The sequence below is a fragment of the Echiichthys vipera genome (assembly GCF_963691815.1).
Source record: "Echiichthys vipera genome assembly, chromosome: 17".
NCBI lineage: Eukaryota > Metazoa > Chordata > Actinopteri > Perciformes > Trachinidae > Echiichthys > Echiichthys vipera.
Genome location: NC_139842.1, coordinates 6,130,814 through 6,150,679, shown reverse-complemented (window position 1 = coordinate 6,150,679; position 19,866 = coordinate 6,130,814). Strand labels below are relative to the sequence as shown.

Genomic DNA, 19,866 nt, shown 5'->3' with positions numbered 1-19,866 from the left:
GATAAATGTCCCAATGGAGCCTGAGGAAGCATTTAAGCGTGAAACGTGCTGCAGTCCAAACAAGTCTCTCTGTGTTCCTCATGACATTTGAGTGCCTGTATTTAAAACATATTTAGCATTTCATTCTCTCACTTTTCTGCATTCGACAGCTCCTTCCCTTATCTTCGTATAATTACTGAGCCTTTTGGAGAAGTCTTTTACTGTGCGGTCAAAAAAAAAAGAAGAATACCAAAAGAAACCAAGAGATTAAAAGAGGCAATGATAACTGTATAAATGAAAACATTACCATTCATTTTCCAAAAGCTAACATTTGGTGTTTAAACAGTCAAAAGTGGAATTGTATTTGATTTTTCAAGCATCTGTGTAGGTAAGATTCGAAGGCTTCTGGCGACTCCCAGTGGTAAAATGTAAAAAGACACAGAAGAAGAAAAATGTTGTGTGTGGAAGGAGCATTTCTGAGGTCAAAGCCCAGTTTGGTCCAACAGGATAAAGAACGAAACTGGAGAGCTGAGGTCAGTGGCATGATATCAAAACAGTTTATTACAATGTACTGAGGCAAAATACATTTTATTCCAGAAATGACTGAAAAAAGACCCATCACTTAATCAGTTAGCATTAGTGACACATTAAAAGCTTTTCTCTGCTGTGTATGAAAGTGTCTACATGATCCTTTTAGGCTTTGAGGTGTTAACAGTCAGACACAGAACTGCAGCTGATGCATCTGATTCATCAAAAGCTTCATGTCTGACCCCATGACAAAGGTCAGAACATTTAGTGGCAGTATTTACATATTTAAAATTTATTTTAAAACAACCTTTAGCAGCTGTTGAAAACTGCATATATCTAAAAAAAAAGTTAGAAACAAGGTACCAAGTAAAGCATCAAAACATATGGTCACCCAGCGTGCAGGCCACGATACAGCTTGTAAAAATATTTTACATAAAAAGCTGTCATAGGGACTGACAAAAGTCACTGGTTAGGATGATTTAACTGAGTTAGTATTGTTCAGTTTTTAATAGAAAATCTGATACATTTTCTTTTTAATGCGTTTAAAGGTTCTGTGTGTAACTTTTTACATCTATAAATACTTTTAATGCCACAGGACGAATGGATTCTAACATTAGAGTGGTTAACATGAGCTAATTTATCCAGACTCCCGTGGCTGGTCTGATTGGCTTTCCATTTGCAAATGACTAACTAAGTTACAGCTAGCTGGCTTAGCTCGCTAACGTTAGCTCACCGTAAGCTAAGCTAAGGTTGGCCAGCTGGCTGTGGCTTGAATCTGCTGTTGGTCGATTGATGTGCTGGCTGATGGAGAGATTTGAAACAACAAGCTAGGGTTAGTCTACATATGAATGTGATACATTTGGTCAGCATGATGCTGATCAGTCACGTTCAGTCTCACTGATTTGGCCGGTACTCAAGTCGCTTGCGCCTATGCAGCGACAGGATGCTGACCGCAGTTCACGGTTTCTAAACGTTACACAGAGAACCTTTAAAGAACCTAGAGATGCAAAACAAGCAACGCGAGCAAACTTCCTCCATTTCCAGCACCTTTTTGAGATTAAAACCGTCATTTGATATTTAAAGGGGTCATCATCACATAGTAAATACACAATACATTACATCCAGCTCAGAGAGCCATAGAGAGATTAAAATACCTGGAATGATTCATATTTCCTCAACTGCAACATCTTCTCTAATGCTTCATTCATGTCTCATTTACAAAATGGACCCACAACACAACAAGTTAAATTGCTCTCTCTCACTCTCATCATCTCATTCAGCAGAGTTCAACAAAGCTATACCAACAATTGATATGAAATTATCCCAACATTAGTGCAAAACATCAATTTATACTCTAATAATTTGTAGTAATAACTTTCAACACAAATGTTTTAGAATCTCTCTAAGATTTGCGGTTAATTTTACGTGACATGCTACACATCGCAGTGCTGTGACATTGCAGTCAAGCACAACTTTTGGCACAGTACTTAAAACTTTCACATACATCACCAGGTAACATTTCCTCAGTTTCTGTCCCTTTTAAAAATGCAAAAAAGTAAGCAACAGGGTTTATTGTACAAATGTAGCTCAATCACCCTGCTGCTGTCCATTTGCATAAACAGTAATCATATTAATAATATGGAGAAATCAGTAGTGGTACCTTTTAGCAGTTCATAAATATCCTGGGTTCGAGTTGCTTGTTTTCGTACCAGCACACTCACAGGCAGGAGGGAAGTCAGAGGGGTTTGTGGGTAAAGGGATCTGGGTCAGAGGTAGGGTAGGGCCCAGGACATCAAGGCTCATGTGGTGGGGTGTCAAAGAAAAGCTCCCGACAGAACCTGGCAGTGTCCTCTGGAGAGTAGACCGTGAAACCGATGGTCCGTGGATCGTTGAAAATTTCGTAGTCGTTTCCTCCCTTAAAAAAAGAATCATCAAAATCAAAAACACAGGTCAATGTTCTTTCAGCTGATGCTTTCCTAATCTATATTCATGACATTTGAACTTTAATCCCCCGATTAAGGACACTGACTGTCCTGCACAGAGCCACGACTTCAGCTCCATCTTAAACCTTTAAGCCCAGTTCAGGCCAAAGATTTGCAACAATACGGGTTGAAACTTGCAACTACTAACAACGTGCAGGTCTGCAACGTTCTGAAACCTGCAAGTTCACACCATTGAGACGAGACAGTGTATCATCTCCATAGCAATGCCTCTCTGTACTTCTGTTCTAACCTCTGACTTTTAAGGCTTTAAGGACGGAGGTAGTGAGATACTCTCAGCAGCTCATTTCTAGTTGTGATGAAACGGCAAAAATACCATTTTACTTCCCTGATTCACTGCTTTGACTTGACCAGTGGACTTTGCTAAGACTTAATTGGCTTATGAAACAGGTGATGTGTGTTACGTTCTAAAACCAGCTTCTGGCCATTTGACAAGCTGAATCGCAGGCGACAACATCAGCCGGTTTGAGTCCAGACGAAACAGTCCAGTTCACACCGCTGCAACTTTCACCTGTGATGTTCTAAAATATTTCTGTTGCGTTGTGAATCTTTGGTCTGAACTGGGCTTTAGTGTGAACTGGAACCTAAACTGTGAGCCAGGCCTCACCACCCAACATGAGTGGTCGACCTCACTAATGCGCTTGTGGCTCAGTGGGTGCAAACCCCTACAGCCAGGCTCCTGAATCTCTGTGGAAATCATTCGCAGAAGAGTGGAGGCTGTTATAGCAGCAGATTAATGCCCATCGTTGTTGGAATGAGATATTCAACAATCACATATGGGTGTAATGTTTCGAGGTCCACATACTTTTGGTAATACAATTGTTAAAGTGTCAGCATCTGTATCCACTTCCCTGCATCCAGCCCTCCTCGTAAACTTTTCCCAAGATGAACTTACATCTGAGGTCTCGTTGCCAAAGAAGTAGATGGCGTCCAGGCCTTCACTGTCCAGCAGCTCTAAACACAGTCTCTTGTCCCAGCCCTCTGGGAAAACGTCAAAGCTGATGAGACCACCTAAACAAAGAAGATGACAAACAGGATATCGTTATCATCATCGTCTTTATTATATACTCACATACAATATGTAGTCATTGTATTACCTACAGTAGAGGATTTGTAGAAGCAGACAGGAGAGCAGAGACAGAAGCTAAGCAATGTACTGCTGTGGCTGGGGGCAGCAGCTCAACGTATTTAAGACACCTGAATAATGCCCATCTAAAAAACAATCATTACTGTATGCTATATTTAGCACATTTTCACAGCTTTACTTCAGCGCCACAGCCCTGTTTAAGTTTACATGAGGGGGAACTGAAGCTGTTATCTATGCTCTTGTCAAAGCCACCAGACTCCGTTGACAATTTTACCTTACAGGAAGCAGGACTTGCGCTTAAACTGATACTTTTTTAAACAATCCTTTTTTAGGTGTCTGAAATATGTTTTAGCTGTTGCAAACCATCCATAGCTGTACACTGCTTAACACCCAGGCCAGTGCTCCCCCTGCTTCCCCAAACTGGGAGCATGCTGACTGCGAACCTGGGGCAGGTGTTGGTAACACACTCAATATGGATAAGTACCTTATACAACCCCACTTCAAAAAAAACTAAACAATCCCTTTAACAATGTCATGTTTTTTAAAGAGGATGATTAAACGCTCTGATATCAGTTAACACATATTTGCCAGACAAAGCAGTGTTCATGTCACATTTGCATCACAGTTCATATTAACCAGCACAATCAAAATGTTAGTGAGCACTTTCTCTTTCACATTCGTCCACCTGTATTTACAGTCGACACCTCCAGCTCTGCATAACACATGTTGTTGACACTCTAAGCAGAGACTGTGACAGATGGATGCTTTTGGAGCTCTTTATACAGCAGGAAGAAACCCTTTAACAGTTCATGATTGCCACATGTGTTTTATAAAATGTTCTTCACACAGTCCAGCTGGGGTTCTCATTACAGCTGATGTTTCATCATGGAGCAGTTTTTCTTTTTCAAAGGTCACAGAGAAAGCTTCATTGTTGCTCAGCTGTAAGTCGAATGACATTAGAGCTGGGAAATGCAGCCGAAAGGTCTCCTGCAAAGTTCTCTGCAGCCCTTCCCTTTAAAACTGCCCTCTCCCCCATCCCTCCTTTAATTCTTTTCACTGCCTTGTCTCCACCTTTAAGTGTCAATAACAAAGGAAACCGCTGATAGAACGTCCAGCCAATCAGAGAGCAGTTTCACTCACACACCCTCCACACGCCTCTATCCCAAACAGCTTCAACCCCACACCATAAACACCTCAGGGCTTTCACAACTCTGTAACAACCCATCCCCCGGGCCTGCTTTTTTCAATCTGGACCAAAGACAAAACAGATCAGCTAAGTTGCTGACAATGCACTGATTCATGCACGTAATCCTTCTGCTAAACCCAGAATGCCATAAATAAACCTAAAGTCATTTCCCAACCTGCCTTAATAAATAAGGGTTACTTAGTACCTACCTATAAAGCAAGTCTGTCAGTCCTTTTCTGCCCTTCACATATCTCAAGACAATATGTTAAGGCTTGTAACTTTCGAACAGTCAGTATGAATACTTCCATAAATCGATGGAGCCCATTTGTGACTAGAACGTGTTTCTACCGTTTCGTTTAAACCTGGTTTTTTTTGGTTCTTTCTTCTGCAAATTTTGAGCAATCTTTACAAAATTTGGTACAGATCATCTCTGAACCAACCTGTGAAAAGTTTTATATATAGTGTAAATATAGTGTTTTATATAGTTTTTCTATAGCTGGGCCTCAAAGTTTGCTCAAATGCTCTGGGCAGGGCATATATTACAAAACATGTCATATCACCTGCACTTTGTGCTACTGCAACCACTAAATGTGTAGATATGATGTCTGATTCTGATTCGGTGCTGCAGAGATCTCTGTCCGTGTATGTATGCATGTATAGTACAGCATCGAGATTGAAGTCAACTGGAAGAGCAGTTTTCAAGAATGCTTTAAGGAGCATTTCTGGGGGCCAAACAATCTGACCTCTCTGAGCGGCCACTAACGGGCACGCTCCCCGTCAATGCTGCAGGCAGCAATTCCCAAGGAGGCTAAAAAGAGATGTCACAGTGTCATATTGCGCTATATCATTAGGGTACAACACATGTACAGTAAGATCTGGTCTGCACTTGCCGAAAAGGCTCAATAGTTGGCACATTGTCATTGAACATGGGGTAGACTGAGACTGTGTTGCAGCCTTCATTTAATAAACCTTGAGAGTAACTAATGTAAGCCAAGTAAAACTATCTTTATCTGTTTATGTATGCATGTTGGTCTGTCCAAATGGGAATGCCCCTGACGACGCTGAAGCACCAATACTGAGAGCCAAGCAATTGGCCCGTTCCCAAGGGGCAGAAATCCACAAAAAGGGAAAATTTCAAGAGAATATATAGACCTTTATTTCTTTTAATAACTACCACATGGAAATGAGTAATTGAGGGAAATTAATCTTCCTGATAAAGACTGGATATGTACATACACAAACACACACACAACCATTTTCAAAGGGTTTGCTTCTCTTTATCTACATCTCCTCTGTGACTGTTCACATTTAATAAGTAGAAATCAAATCAATCAAAAATCAATAAAAGCTTTTGCCCCACATCGCCAGTCTCCGTCCTGAAAACACTGAGTGTCCCTTACATTCTGTCCTCTCAGTGCAGACTGGATGGTGTCAGATAGCAGTATCAGTTAACGAGGGCATCTGAGCAGAAGCAGATAGACACACAGGGAAGGCAAACTCTGGACATCCTCCGGACCCATCGGCCCGTTTCCTCAATGTCAGAGTAAATAGAGTGAACAGTAAAACGTCTGCAAATGGCACTGATGTCGCAAAACCACACAATGCTTTCCACTTCAGCAACCTCAGTGTTTGTGTACAAAATCCTCCATCTGGGGAAATAATCTTATCTATTTTAGCGTAATCTGGTGCTGAAAATATAGTTTACGACACTTTGGTTGACAGCACAACAAGTAAAAGCCTGGGCTTTGACAAATAAACTTTAAGTAGTATGAATATGTGTGCCAGGGATCTATAACAGGAAGAATACTGAAGAGAAACAAGGCTGTCTGTTTGTCTGAACTGTGAACAGCCTTCATGCGTCAGCGGCAGAGGCTCACACCTCGTAGGGCACGTAAGCAAACATCAATTACCAGATTCACTTTACTGCTGCTGTGTTGCCACAGAGAGAAGGAACAGTGTGTTTGTGTGTGTGTAATAGTTAACTGCAGGCTCCAATGTCCAGCACAAGGTCCTCCATACATCATGGGTGTGGGGGGTAGAGGGGTCTTTTTTAAACAAGGAAACTAGACAATAGACTGACAGATATGTGGTTAAACAGGTTTGTCATTAAACAGCAAGACAGGACGATCCTGACGCTCCAACAATACAAACAAAGGCTCTGTTCAGACCTTTTTCTTGAATCCGATCACAAGTGGACAGCTCTAAATACAGGTGTGAAGGCAGCTGGGGACGTGCTGAGATCAAATCAATAACAGGTTACGGATCAAGAACAAAATCAGTAATGATAACAAGAATATATATACTATATAAAAGGACTTCAAAGACAAGTAAAATCTCACAGAAAACTGTCATCTAGTGCTTTGTTCCCCTTTACTCCACTCCAGGAGAAGTGTAAGGGCGATATCAGGGTTCAAAAAGTTAAATACAACATGTAGTTTGCAGCGGTGTGGACTTCTTAAGTGGCATTCAGACATTAAAGAGTAGTGGGGGGTAGGGAGGCACTAATCCAACTTTTTCCTGATACAGATTCCGAAACCTCAACTTAGTACTTTCCAAATTTAAAACCTGTGTACCTCACTTGGGGGAAATAACTTGGGTCATTTGGGGAGTTTCTCAGGCTGAGTTACAATTGACTCAGCCCCGACCCAGTGACTAGTGTGATCTGACTCAAAAATTAAGCCGCTTTCACACATGCACTGCAACGCCGAACTTAAGTAGACTCCCTATTACCCGGAAAGGCTGTATGTGAGAACGCAAATTTCTGAATCAGTTGGACTGGATATCAAACTGTCCTATTACAAAATCTGTGTAAGGTGTGATTGAGCCCATGTGTGAATAGAGCAGCTCATTGTCCGGAGAAGTCAAAGCAAGGGAGTGTGCATGATGACGGGCGTCTTTATCATGCGGCTCATAGGAAGGAAGGGTGATTTACAAGAAGACGCCACTGGCTCTTTTTTTCTGTAACCTGTTGTGTTATGCCTCCTGCAGATTAGCAGAAGACTCATCTGTTATGTCCCATTTCCTGAGTGTTATTTACACCTTGAGAGAGCAGTCAGGGTTAACACCTTTTCTGTAAGTGGGCTTTCAGCTTTTGACTCTCTCACCTTTAGTGAACCGTAGTCCCTTTCCAGCAAACTCCTCTTTCAGGGCAGCAACAAATTTCTCCCTGATCTTCTCTCTCTGCGGAGAAAGTGACAAAGCAGTCAGACTTTTGCCAACCTTGTTACTGCACACATTTTATTTGACCTTTGTTTAACTAGGACATCACATGAAGATTAAAAATCTATTTCACAAGCGAGACAGAGAAAGACGTGCGTAACACTCTGGCTAACCTCGGTCATCATCATAACTATTATCTGCTCTGTTGCTGAAGAACATCAGTGTGTGCAAAGTGTCATGTTCAGATAATGTTGGTTTATATAATCTGAGTAAACAGTATATATAGTGTAGGATACAGCTGCATAACTGCTAGTTGGTAGCTGAAGGGTTAAACCTCTCCTCCTCTGCCGCTATCTGCTTCCTCCATATCGAGCGGCTCTGTGAACCATCAATGGACAGCCTGTTAAGCTGTCCTGAAAGCTCAACATTGTTTGACCCCCCTCTGTCTGCTTAATAGAGCACATCTCATGAAACAGAGAGGCGGCGTGGCGCTATATGACTCCCAGTGCCTGATGTACAAAAGTGTGAAATTTGTTTAGCTGCTGTGCATTTTAATAAAGTTCTACAAGGTTTTCATTTCTTCAATTCTGGCAGCATGGCTAATACTTTCATACAGATTGACTCGCAACAGCACAATAAGTTTTAAATATACCACCAGTGTATTTTACCCGCACGCACGATTTGATGTTATCCAGGGTACTCTAATCCATGAGTAGACTTCACAGACAATAGCGGCGCAGATAGCAGAACAATGATGTGATAACCACAAACAGTGACCACAGACGACATCAGACAACACATTGCATCATTCAGAAGTAACATGGCTGGACACTGTTCTAGGCTGAGGGTTCAGTTTTACTTTACACATAAAGAAAGTGACCCAAACTGCTTTTTATCATTTTAGAAACATTGCCAAAGTACAGTTGTCCCTAACCTATAAGGATGCTGACACATTTACTCATAATTTTATTTCAAACAGATTATTGCAGTGTTCTTTTTACTGGTCTTCCAAAACAGTCAATTGAAAAAATGGTAATTTATACATAAAAAAGGAAGAGAGAGCATATGGCCCTGGTTTTAGCGACACTACACATGGTCCCAGTATCTTTTAGAAGAGAAATTTGACTTGCGTTTAAAGCTCTAAGTAGTTTATGACCGACCAACATTGCGGACTCTCTGTCGTTTTAAAATCCTTCACAAGCTCTCAGATCTTTCTACTGCTGCGGTTTTAAATACACACAATTATACGCACAAGAAAATAGGCAGCACAACTTTTTTAACCATGCTCCAAAATGATTGAATACCCTACCAAAGGCTATAAGAGATGAGAAAGACGCAGGTGTTTTAAACCAGTTTATTTAATTTGGCTTTCAATTAATATCATCCTTATTATTTTATCCTTATTCTTTTGTTTTAAATATTCTTCATGGTCTGTTTAAAAAAACAAAAACAACTTTTGCTTATATATTGTAGCCTCAACTGTCTTCTTATTGTCTCATTTTATTGACTATTTGCCCTTGTTTTAATGTGTTGCATTACAACTCTTGTATGGAAAGTGCTCTATAAATGAAGTTAACTAATATTAATATAATTAATAATATTATTCTCAACCACCTGACCACAGGGGTTAAATGTTTGAACGCAGGACTGTTATTCGGTTAAAGCAATAATGCAAAAGTACCTTGTCGATTTCAGAGAATTCGATTCGCTCCTCGTGCGTACAGCTCCGACCAATGGGGGAGATGTTGAGCATCCCATTCCTGAACTCAATGAACGTTCCCCTGCGGCAAAACAGTATGCATGGTTAAAAAAGACTTATGAAAAGGGCTTAAGTGAGGTAGAAACCCGAATTTGGTTTAACATTAAGAACATACACCCCCAGTGCTAATAATTAAAGAGATACCAGGACCAGCAGGAATGCGAGTCAAAGGTGTGTGTGTGTGTGTGTGTGTGTGTGTGTGTGTGTGTGTGTGTGTGTGTATGTGTGCGTGTCCCGGGGGGTTTAAGTAATTAGTGGCTTTATGTTCTTGTGAGGTCAGCCAAAGTCTCACCTTTTCTTTGGCAGCTTGATGAGCCCCATGTAGCTGAGGCAGAAGTTGATCAGGTCCTGCAGCAGTTCCTCTCCGATCTGGTTCTGAATGGCCTAACAGGATGAAAATGCACTCCGTTCATAAACAGATGACAGACTTTGATCTGTCCCATTGTTGTGACAGGTCACTGAAACATATCAGATCAATCAATGAATATCAATATGTTTAATCAAGATGCAGGAAAAGAGGTCAGTCGATGTAATTCCTTTAAAGACCTCCTTTTGATTTGTAAAGAATTGTTTCATTAATATTGTCTAAAAAATGCTTCTTTTTCTTTCTTTTTACACTTTCCACTCTCCACTTATGGTCTACTAAACATACAGTAACTAGTTTTTGGCTGATTAAAGATCTCATTTGTCTCATTTCTTTGTAGAATAATTCTCATCACATACAATGTGAAACATGGGTGTAAGTCATGTAATCCTCTGAATTAACACAGTGACAGATGATGTGTTGCATACCAGGTGACAAGTGTGTTCACTCACATGCTTTGAGAGGAGTTTCCCATCTTTGTATTGCACAGTCCCATTCTCAGCAAACACATAGTCAAACTTGTGTATCACTGCAACAGAGGAGAGACAGGTGAAATGTGGCTAAATCTGGTTCCAACGCACTCAACTGAATTAACAGGCTCTTCCACTAAGGCGTAAATACAGAAGAAGTAGTACAGCCTGCTATGTTTACCTAGTAACAGATTACAGTGTATGTAACACTGCCTGGAAAAGCCAAGTTTAATCTGTATGACCTTCTCACTCACTTTGGCCCTTAAATGATCTGCAAATAACACTCTGCAGGAGTCCGTAACTTCGCCTGATTAAAAAGCTGCTTTGATCACTTTACCTTTAATAACATAGGCGTCACCTGCTAAACAACATTATCCATCACACTGAGGACACGTAGAAGCTTTTAATAACGTAACAGCTTGATTGTGTGGGACAAATAAAAATACAATGTTCCTCTAACTGGGTTAAAAATGTAATAAAACATGCTATTGATATCAACAGTTTAGCTCATACAGGGCTGTAACACATAAAACTGACCATTTCAATAACTTTTGTCACCATAAAACCAACACTGTCATAATGTAATAGTAAACAACATGAACAGCTGTCGTTACAGTCTCATTTGGGGTCATCACATTATCCAGTGAATGTGTGCATCATGGAGTATGAGAAGATTCACCTTTAGCACACTTGGCAAGGTTATGAAACCACACGGTTCCCTCCTGGCACAATACATCTGCATTACAGTTGTAACCTAATATTTACAGATAGACACGTTTTCTTTCTATGCACGCCGCCGTGCCTTGACTCAGCTGGAAGACTTTAGGCTGCAGTGTGAGGGCTGGTGTGCCAGTTCGTTTTTAGGCCAGATTAATAAAGTAAACCAAACCAGACCACTGGAGTTGAACGGCCTAAATCCCACATTATTCCCAAAGAACGTCCTTTCTGCTCCAATCTCTGAGGACTGGTGTCAAATTAAGCAGAAGTTCGGGGTCGTGCAGTGTGTGATCTAACAGAGTGAGATGATGCAACATGCATACATAAACCGTCAGCTGTTGAGACAGGAAGAGAACTGCTCACCATCATCCCCCTCCCCGAGCTGCTCAGCTATCTTGGAGTAGTCCGACCCTCCCACGATGCCGATCTTCACTTTCCTCCGCAGAGTCTGGAAAAACTCGTCCAACTGTGGGTCGATTTTCTGCAGATTACAGGACGACATTAAGAACGACATTACTGCTTTGTGGTAACTGGCAGAGCAGCTCCCTCTCAAAAACGTACACGCCCGAGCACGAGAACGTATGTATCATCTTTAAAAGCAAAATCTGTGTTATGCACTGTTACTGAAGCGTAATTACAGAGAAAGAACAGAGAACAATAGAGACTAAACTGCACATTTTGTCTTTGTGGTATAATAACTTGGCACAGTTTTCCAATTATCCCAACATATGGAGGAAAAGCTCTGCACAAAAGGGAGACCGTATTATGTAATATCACACACACACACACACACACACACACGCGCACACACACACACACACACACACACTTCAGTCAGTACAGTCCTGCAGGGTGTTGGTTGTACAGAAAAATAATTCAACTTAAGTGAAGGAGGCCTAACATAGTCTGACCTTTTTACGCATTCATAACAGAGAGATGCAAGGACAAATATTTATGGAACACACACACACACACACACACACACACACACACACACACACACACACACACACACACACACACACACACACACACACACACACACACACACACACACACACACACACACACACACACACACACACACACACACACACACACACACACACACACACACCAAGTGGCCCAAATAAAAAAAAGGGAGGAGGAAGGGAAGAAGCATACATTATTCCAAAATTGTACCGAATAATAAAATAGATGATTTGTCCCCAAACTCTTACATAAATAATAAAAAACAGGTTCAGCGAGGTGACAGCATCAGAGCAGCTTCCATGTATATTTGGGCAGAAGTTAAACAGGTCACCTATAGACCTAACATTAGCATAAGTGCATAACACACAGAGCCTCTGCTTGTCACAAGGGTATACAGTAGGCTAATGGGTTTAAGTGCAAAGACTGTAAAACATGAAAACAGTGTATGAATGATATGAGAAGACCCACTGTGCCCTCATACTGTCTCCCACCATGGAAATAATAATAAGAGGCATGTTGTGAAGGCGGCGGAGCTGCAGAGAAGACGGGAGCTGTGCAGCTGATACTATAAGACTGACCTATAAGAGAATACCGTGTTATGGTTATTATGGATCAGGGTGGATGTGAGCTCACCTCTCTGGGTGGTGTCAAAGTACCGTCCACGTCAAACAGGCAGAGGACGTTTCTGTCGGAAGGGAAGCCGCTAGATTTCTCCATGTCTTCTTCTTCTTCTCTTGGAGTTTACAAATTGCACTTGTGGTTACAGGTCCGCGCTCGCGCAAACAAACACGTAAGCAAATACACATCTAGTGAGGGAGTAAATGAGCGCGCGGCAGCCAGCTGAGATAGAAATGTTATTAAAAAATGACTTCGAGGTTTTAAAGGCGGTGAAATTGATCTGGTGCGCGCTGACCGCCGCTTCTTCTTCTTCTTCGAGGCTCCTGCTGTCTCGCTCGGCTCGGTTCAGCTCGGTTCAGCTCGCACCAACAAACAACACGGCGTGCTGAACGTGTCGGGTCCCTTTCGCAACACTGTCAATCACAGCCCGGGGGGGGGGGGGGGGGGGGGCGTGACGTCACATAGTGGGCGGGGCCAAGTGACGAGCCAGCTGACCTGGAGGTGATGAATGCAGCAGCAACAGAGCAGGATGGGCAGTTTAAGTGTAATGCCTTATTTATCAATGAGGATACACGAGGGAGACTGTAGGAACTGAAAACAAACAAATAAATAAATAATAATAATAATAATAATAATAATAATAAAGTAGCTCCAAAAGACAGCGTATAGCCAAACTATATAAATATACACTATTTTTTTTTAACATTATACACCATTATGAAAGATTTGGGTTGAATATTGAATATGGGTTGAAGGTTGAATATGGAGAATGAGAAGAACACCGCCATCTAGTGTCTCATAATCCTAGTCGCAACAACAAAAATAACTGAAAGAACTGGGGTTGCCAGGTTCGTCAGACCAGGTCCGATAGCCTACAGCAGTGGCGTGCACAGACTTTTTGAAGGGCAGGGGCGAAAAGGAAAAAAAAGGGCACCAATGGAGCCTTCACGTCCTGTGGCAAATATGGTAAATACCGTGCTTCATTTCACTACGACAACAAAACGCACTTGAACACAACACACTGGTAATTTCCAATGGAAAGGACCATGTTTTCCATAGCACATGAAGGCAGCAATTTAGTGCGTCCTCGCCACTGAAGAGGGCACTTTAGCATGCATTCTGGCTCCTAGAGGGCACTGAAGCACATATTTTGGTACATTTTCTATATATCTGTACTATTGCTGTCTTTATACTGCTGTAGCAGCAACATTCCTCCTCTGAGGATCAGTTAAGGTTTATCTTATCTCAGATGATGTGATCTGTCCTTCACGTTGTTGTGTTGCTTCACTCCACCTCAGTGCCAAGTGAGAAGTCGATCAGTTGAACAGATACGTTACGGACACAGAAGGGCTAATCTAATCTATTAAAATCTTTTTTTTCATTTCAATTCAATTCAATTCAATTCAATTCAATTCAATTCAATTTTATTTATAGTGCCAAATCATAACAAAAGTTATCTCAGGACACTTTACAGAGTAGGCATAGACCCAACAATTCCCCGTAGAGTACGGTGGCGTTGAAAACCTTCCCTATAACAGGCAGGAACGTCGGACAGACCCAGCTCTGTGGAGGACGGACATCTGTCTGCACCGGTTGGGGAGGAAGAAAAGGAAAGAGAAAGAGAGAAAGACAAAGATAGACAAAAGACAGAGAGACTGACACACTTCCAGAGATGCAAGCAGCCAGCGAGTAACAGTAACTATAACAATATCTATAGTAATGTGAACATGACCCACATGTTATGGCAGTCACTGATGGTGTTTTTATGGCTACAAATTGTATAATTTATAAGACTAGTGACAGAATAAATCACTAATAGTTATTGAGTATAGTTATTCATTTAAAAAAAGATAACTGCATTTCGATCTGTTTAGACTATGTTGATGTGATTTACATGCATGCAGCTTCCTGCATTACGTCTTTAGATTTATAAGAACAGATTTGATTAGATTTCAATCTGATAGATTCAATTAAAATAGATTGGATTACTTCAGATTAGGTAGATTAGATGGCATTAGACTACAGTAAGTATATTATATTAAATTTAATTATATTATATTAGGTGACATTGGATTAGATTACATCAGATTAGGTAGATTAGATGGCACGAGACTACAGTAAGTATATTATATTAAATTTAATTATATTATATTAGGTGACATTGGATTAAATAACATCAGATTAGGTAGATTAGATGGCATTAGACTACAGTAAGTATATTATATTAAATTTAATTATATTATATTAGGTGACATTGGATTAAATAACATCAGATTAGGTAGATTAGATGGCATTAGACTACAGTAGGTATATTATATTAAATTGAATTATATTATATTAGGTGACATTGGATTAGATTACATCAGATTACACTTTTGACTGCATATTGTAAGAAGTCGCAGCATTCAAAATTTCCCTGTTACAGAAAGTTTCAGGAACATAATTATGTGCAGCATCTCAACTGAGCCAACACATCCACAAGAGGGCACAACGGCAGAGACACTCAGCGCTGGCAGAAAGACAGTGAATTATATCAACCAGACCTCCCAGTTCTCACTTCCCCACCATCTGTATACAAATGCATATGAAGTCCAGCGTGTGTTGACCAAAGTGATGAACTGGTCGTGTTTGCCAGAGGAGAGCACGTACGACAAACAGCCCCTGGGCCCCTTTCCATTATTCTATATAGTAAGACAATATTTGTTTATCGACGCAAACATTTGTTTTCCATTTTAAATTACCAACAAACCAAAAACTGGAAACACGCCTCAGAAATCGTTAGTAGTGCAAATATATAAATGAATAAATTCTTATTTTTAGACAAAACAATAAGAAATCACTACAAATTTAAAAAGAAGCATTTCGTGGAAATAGGTCTAAGACTTTATGGTGTTATCCTTTGATATTATGTATTTGCATATGCTTTGATGTCACCCCTCGCACTATCTTAACAAAACTAAAGAACCTAACATGTAATTCTTTAACAACATATTGGGAAACCCTTTGTAGGAATTCTTGATTGAGGGCTGTTTTGCAATAGGTGACAGGCTTAATACTGGCACCATAAATCACTTGTATGTTTTATCTTTCCAGGATCTCACAGCAATCATAAACCCCTGTTTATGTGTGTTTTGACCACACTCCGAGACCTTGTCATAGTTATATCTGAGTTTCTGAGTTGCCGTCATTATGGCCAAAGCTAAAGAATCTGGTGTCATCAAGGTCACTCAGTGTTTTGTGATTTATTAGTAAGGGGCCAATTGAGATGACCAAATTGTACGAGGAAGGAAAATTATTGACTAATCATAAACAGACTAATCATTAGCTTCTGAAATAATAAGCATGCCTCTTTACTTTGACCTCAGTTCCTGTGGTTCTTCCAATCGCAGCAGACGAGGTCTTACAGCTTTAACCTTTATTCAAGGGATAGGACTGGTATGGGCAACAAATCCCACGAAAAGACCAAAACCAACATGAGTTAAACTGTCTCTCAGTTCCTGACTGCCCTAACCTGTCACTTTGCCCCAGGCTCATTTGTTCCTACTAAGGATGTCAATGTTTAAAGAAACAGGTCATAAATAGTTTCATATTTTTATTTAAAAAAAGGCTCAGTAGTTTCCTGAAACAGCTGGGAACGTCTTCAGCAAAAGTTACTCAAACAAGAATAAATAATGTGATCTCCAATGTGTTAGTGTTCATCAGTTTGTGTCGTTACAGGTGTCCAACTCAAATTGAAGTGCCAGTCAGACACGATTGTTTCAGCAGCTCAAACAACACACATGTATCACATGTTTGTGGCACAAATTCAAAAGGGTGTCATTTTATGTAAGCACTAAATACTAAATGTCACATGCCATATTCATAATTTTCTATAACTCTTTCATCCTGGTTTATATGAATTCTTGATCTGTGAAATCCAGTTCTCTGGTTCTTTGTTCAAATAAATACATACAGTGAATATCAAAATTAGAGAAAAAATTATAAATACTTGATTTATTCTTTATTTTCTATTGTTCAGAATGTAATAGAATATCTGCTGTGACTATACCACTGCTGTACTAGCATGTTTTTTTTTTTTTAAATAACCAAGACACTTCAACAAAAACCTTTATTATGTGAAAAAAACAGTGAGCAAAACTAGAGATCATTTCAGATCCATCCCAGTTATTGGTGTTAATCTGGGTTACTTTGCAAGATGGCAAGATGCTCTAAGGTGACTGAAACCTTCATCAGCAGAAAGAATAAAAAGGTGAGACTTGCCTTTGCTGATGAGCATGTTGTGTGGACAGAGGAGAACTGGTCCAGAGTGACTTCAGTGATGAGAGGACGCTCAGTTTATTTGTGTCTGATGGGAAACATTATGTTCGGCGTGGGACTGGGGAAAGACTGAACCCAAAGTGTGTAAAGAAGTCAGTTAAATTTGGGGGATGTTTTCTGCAGCAGGAGTTGGGCCTCTTGTTCAGCTACATGGCAGAGTGAATGCTAATGTTTATGTGAACCTCCTTCAGCAACATGCAACAACTTCAGTGCAACTGTCTCCCATCAGCCCACAAGCTAAGAATACTGAAACAATGCCCAGAGTCCAGATCTAAACCCCATAGAGAGTCTCTGGAAAATCCTTGGTGACAAAGTAATGTCTAAGAAACCCACTACAGTTAGTGAACTGTGGAAGAGACTGAAGAAGAATGGACCAAGATCAAACCAGAGCAGTGTGAGAAACTAGTGATGTCCTGTGGGCGCAGATGTGCTGAAGTCATTCAAAGCTGTGGCCTCTACACTTCCTGTTCATTTTTAAACTTATAGCCTGAAGAAAACATTGTTTAAATCTTCTCTTCTGACACAATGGTTACTGTTATTTTCACAGGTTTTTGTTGAAGTGTCGTGGAAGAAATAACATGCTTATACAGCAGTGGTACAGCCACAGCAGATGTTCTCTCAATTTCTGGACAATAACAAATATCAGTATCTCTCCACTGTACATATATATATATTTGTGTGTTTGTGTGTGGCCTATATGCTCACCCACCTTTTTTGGGTGACTTGAGTTGAACTCCTCCATTAAAACAGTCCTCTAATCTGCCTTCATGTGGAGGGTTAAGTGCTCAGTTGCACCCATTTTCTCAGACTACCAATAACAGCCTGTTAACAGTGTTCAGTCGCTATTAAACAGCCATGATGAGACAATAAAACAAAGAGCCTTGTTCCTCTTCACACGTTATCATTTCCTCTGCCTGATAATATGCCAGGGTGTGTTGAGACAGAAAGCCTCTTCACATGACACTGTAATGGGACTAAATGGTTGTGTGCCCCAAGCCAACCGCGCTATTACAACGTCATACTGTATGTGCATGTTTGTTTAACACATTTATGACCCTGTGAGGTGGTGGCAAGACAGGAAGCTGAGTGATGATGCACTATACTGGTAGACAGAAGTTTAGTTTTTAATGTTGTGTATGTATATATATATATATATATATATATATATATATATATATATATATATATATATATATATATATATATATGTGTGGTAAACAGCACACAGTGTTCCTACAGAAGACAAGCTCATTTGAATTCACTCACACAAATGTCATGTAAATATTGCTTTTATCTGAATAGTTATTCTGGAAACTCCTCTCATCAGCAGAACAGTGTGAGAAAGACAATTCAATCATGGAGTGATAAAAGTGTGACACCGGCAAGATTTAGGACCGGAGATAGGACTTCAGTGTGTTTGTAGAAGACGTGTGACGAGGACGGATTGGACAACAGACCAAACCTTAAAGATAATGTAAAAGATACAGCAAGCACATTTATTATCATATATATATATTTTTACATTGTGTATAGTAACAAATGATTCCACCTTAATCTGACATTACATGATATTACATTTGTTTTATCCCATTTTTACTGTTTGGATGGATGTGTAGTAGTGAGCAGGTAACACCTAGTTAGTGCCACAAAATAGGATGCTGTGAGGGGGGGTCATCCCTAGGTTTCCTGGTCGCATAAGCCTATGCCTTCGATGATTTAATTCCGTGGACTTTTGCACTGATTGTGGGAAAAATAACAGGAACATAGGACCCTTTTTGGGAAAAGCGGGGAACATAAAAAGGGTCCTATGTTCCCCTGTTACGTAAGTGGAGGAACATAGGACCTGGGGAACAGGTATGCTCCCCTGTGAGGCTGCTGTGCTTCAAGATACAACATGCTAACATGATGATGTTAAGCAAGTACAATGTTTATCATGTTCATCATCTTGGTTAAGCATGTCAAGATAAGCTGAAGCTGATAGGGATGTCATGCGTTTTGCACACATTTAGTCATAAACTGATGAGCCACCCCAGACTCACGTCAAGATATCTGAATCAAATGGGTTCTTTCCACGAATCTCCCCTTTCCCATGCTCACTTTATGCTAAAATTATGTCTTATGCAATACAAATATGTTATTTACGCCTTTACTGAATTGGTGTATTTGAATAGTTCTACATACCGGGGTCTCTAAACAGAACAGAGTGTTAAATTGCATGAATTAGGTCTGACTGGAAAGCTGAGACTCTGGTGGATTGGATTTTCCAGCCATTTCATTGTAGTGAGAGCATTTAAAAAAAAACTTGAGCTCACTGTATAATATGAGTTGTTAGTCTAGTGTAATCACAGCCTCACGAGACTTTATAACCACAAACTAGAATAAAGGCTAAGGCTTTCCAAGGTATATTGACAATAACGGCGTTTCTGAGCAGACATAAATGGTTCTATGGTGGGTCACTCTGTGAGTACACAAGAATGGTACAATAATGTCATTCCACCATGCCTAGGTATCTACATACTTCATGCCACCCCTGCATAAGTCAGTGCCCCAGTCAAAAAAGTCCAGATTTATCACTGAAAAACCAAGTATTGGACAAATTGAGCGCTGCAGAGGTATTTTTTATAGGTCGACTTGGAAGTTAGCATCGCTCTGGTTCAACAAAAAAACTGTGATTTTTCCATTGGATTTTGGATTAAAATAGCAAGATAAT

The 19,866-nt window shown here is 40.3% G+C and overlaps 1 protein-coding gene across 1 annotated transcript; it reads right to left on the bottom strand.

Annotated features, from left to right (window-relative positions):
* Window positions 1-525: 525 nt before the first annotated feature.
* Window positions 526-13,230, bottom strand: pmm1 (phosphomannomutase 1). The gene is made up of 8 exons (XM_083930913.1): window positions 12,855-13,230; window positions 11,613-11,730; window positions 10,515-10,591; window positions 9,991-10,082; window positions 9,621-9,720; window positions 7,885-7,960; window positions 3,403-3,518; window positions 526-2,422 (listed from the first exon to the last, which is right to left on the bottom strand). The coding sequence occupies exons 1-8, from the start codon at window positions 12,936-12,938 to the stop codon at window positions 2,300-2,302; spliced, it is 786 nt and encodes a 261-aa protein (XP_083787039.1). The 5' UTR covers window positions 12,939-13,230; the 3' UTR covers window positions 526-2,299.
* Between the last annotated feature and the right edge of the window lie 6,636 nt (window positions 13,231-19,866).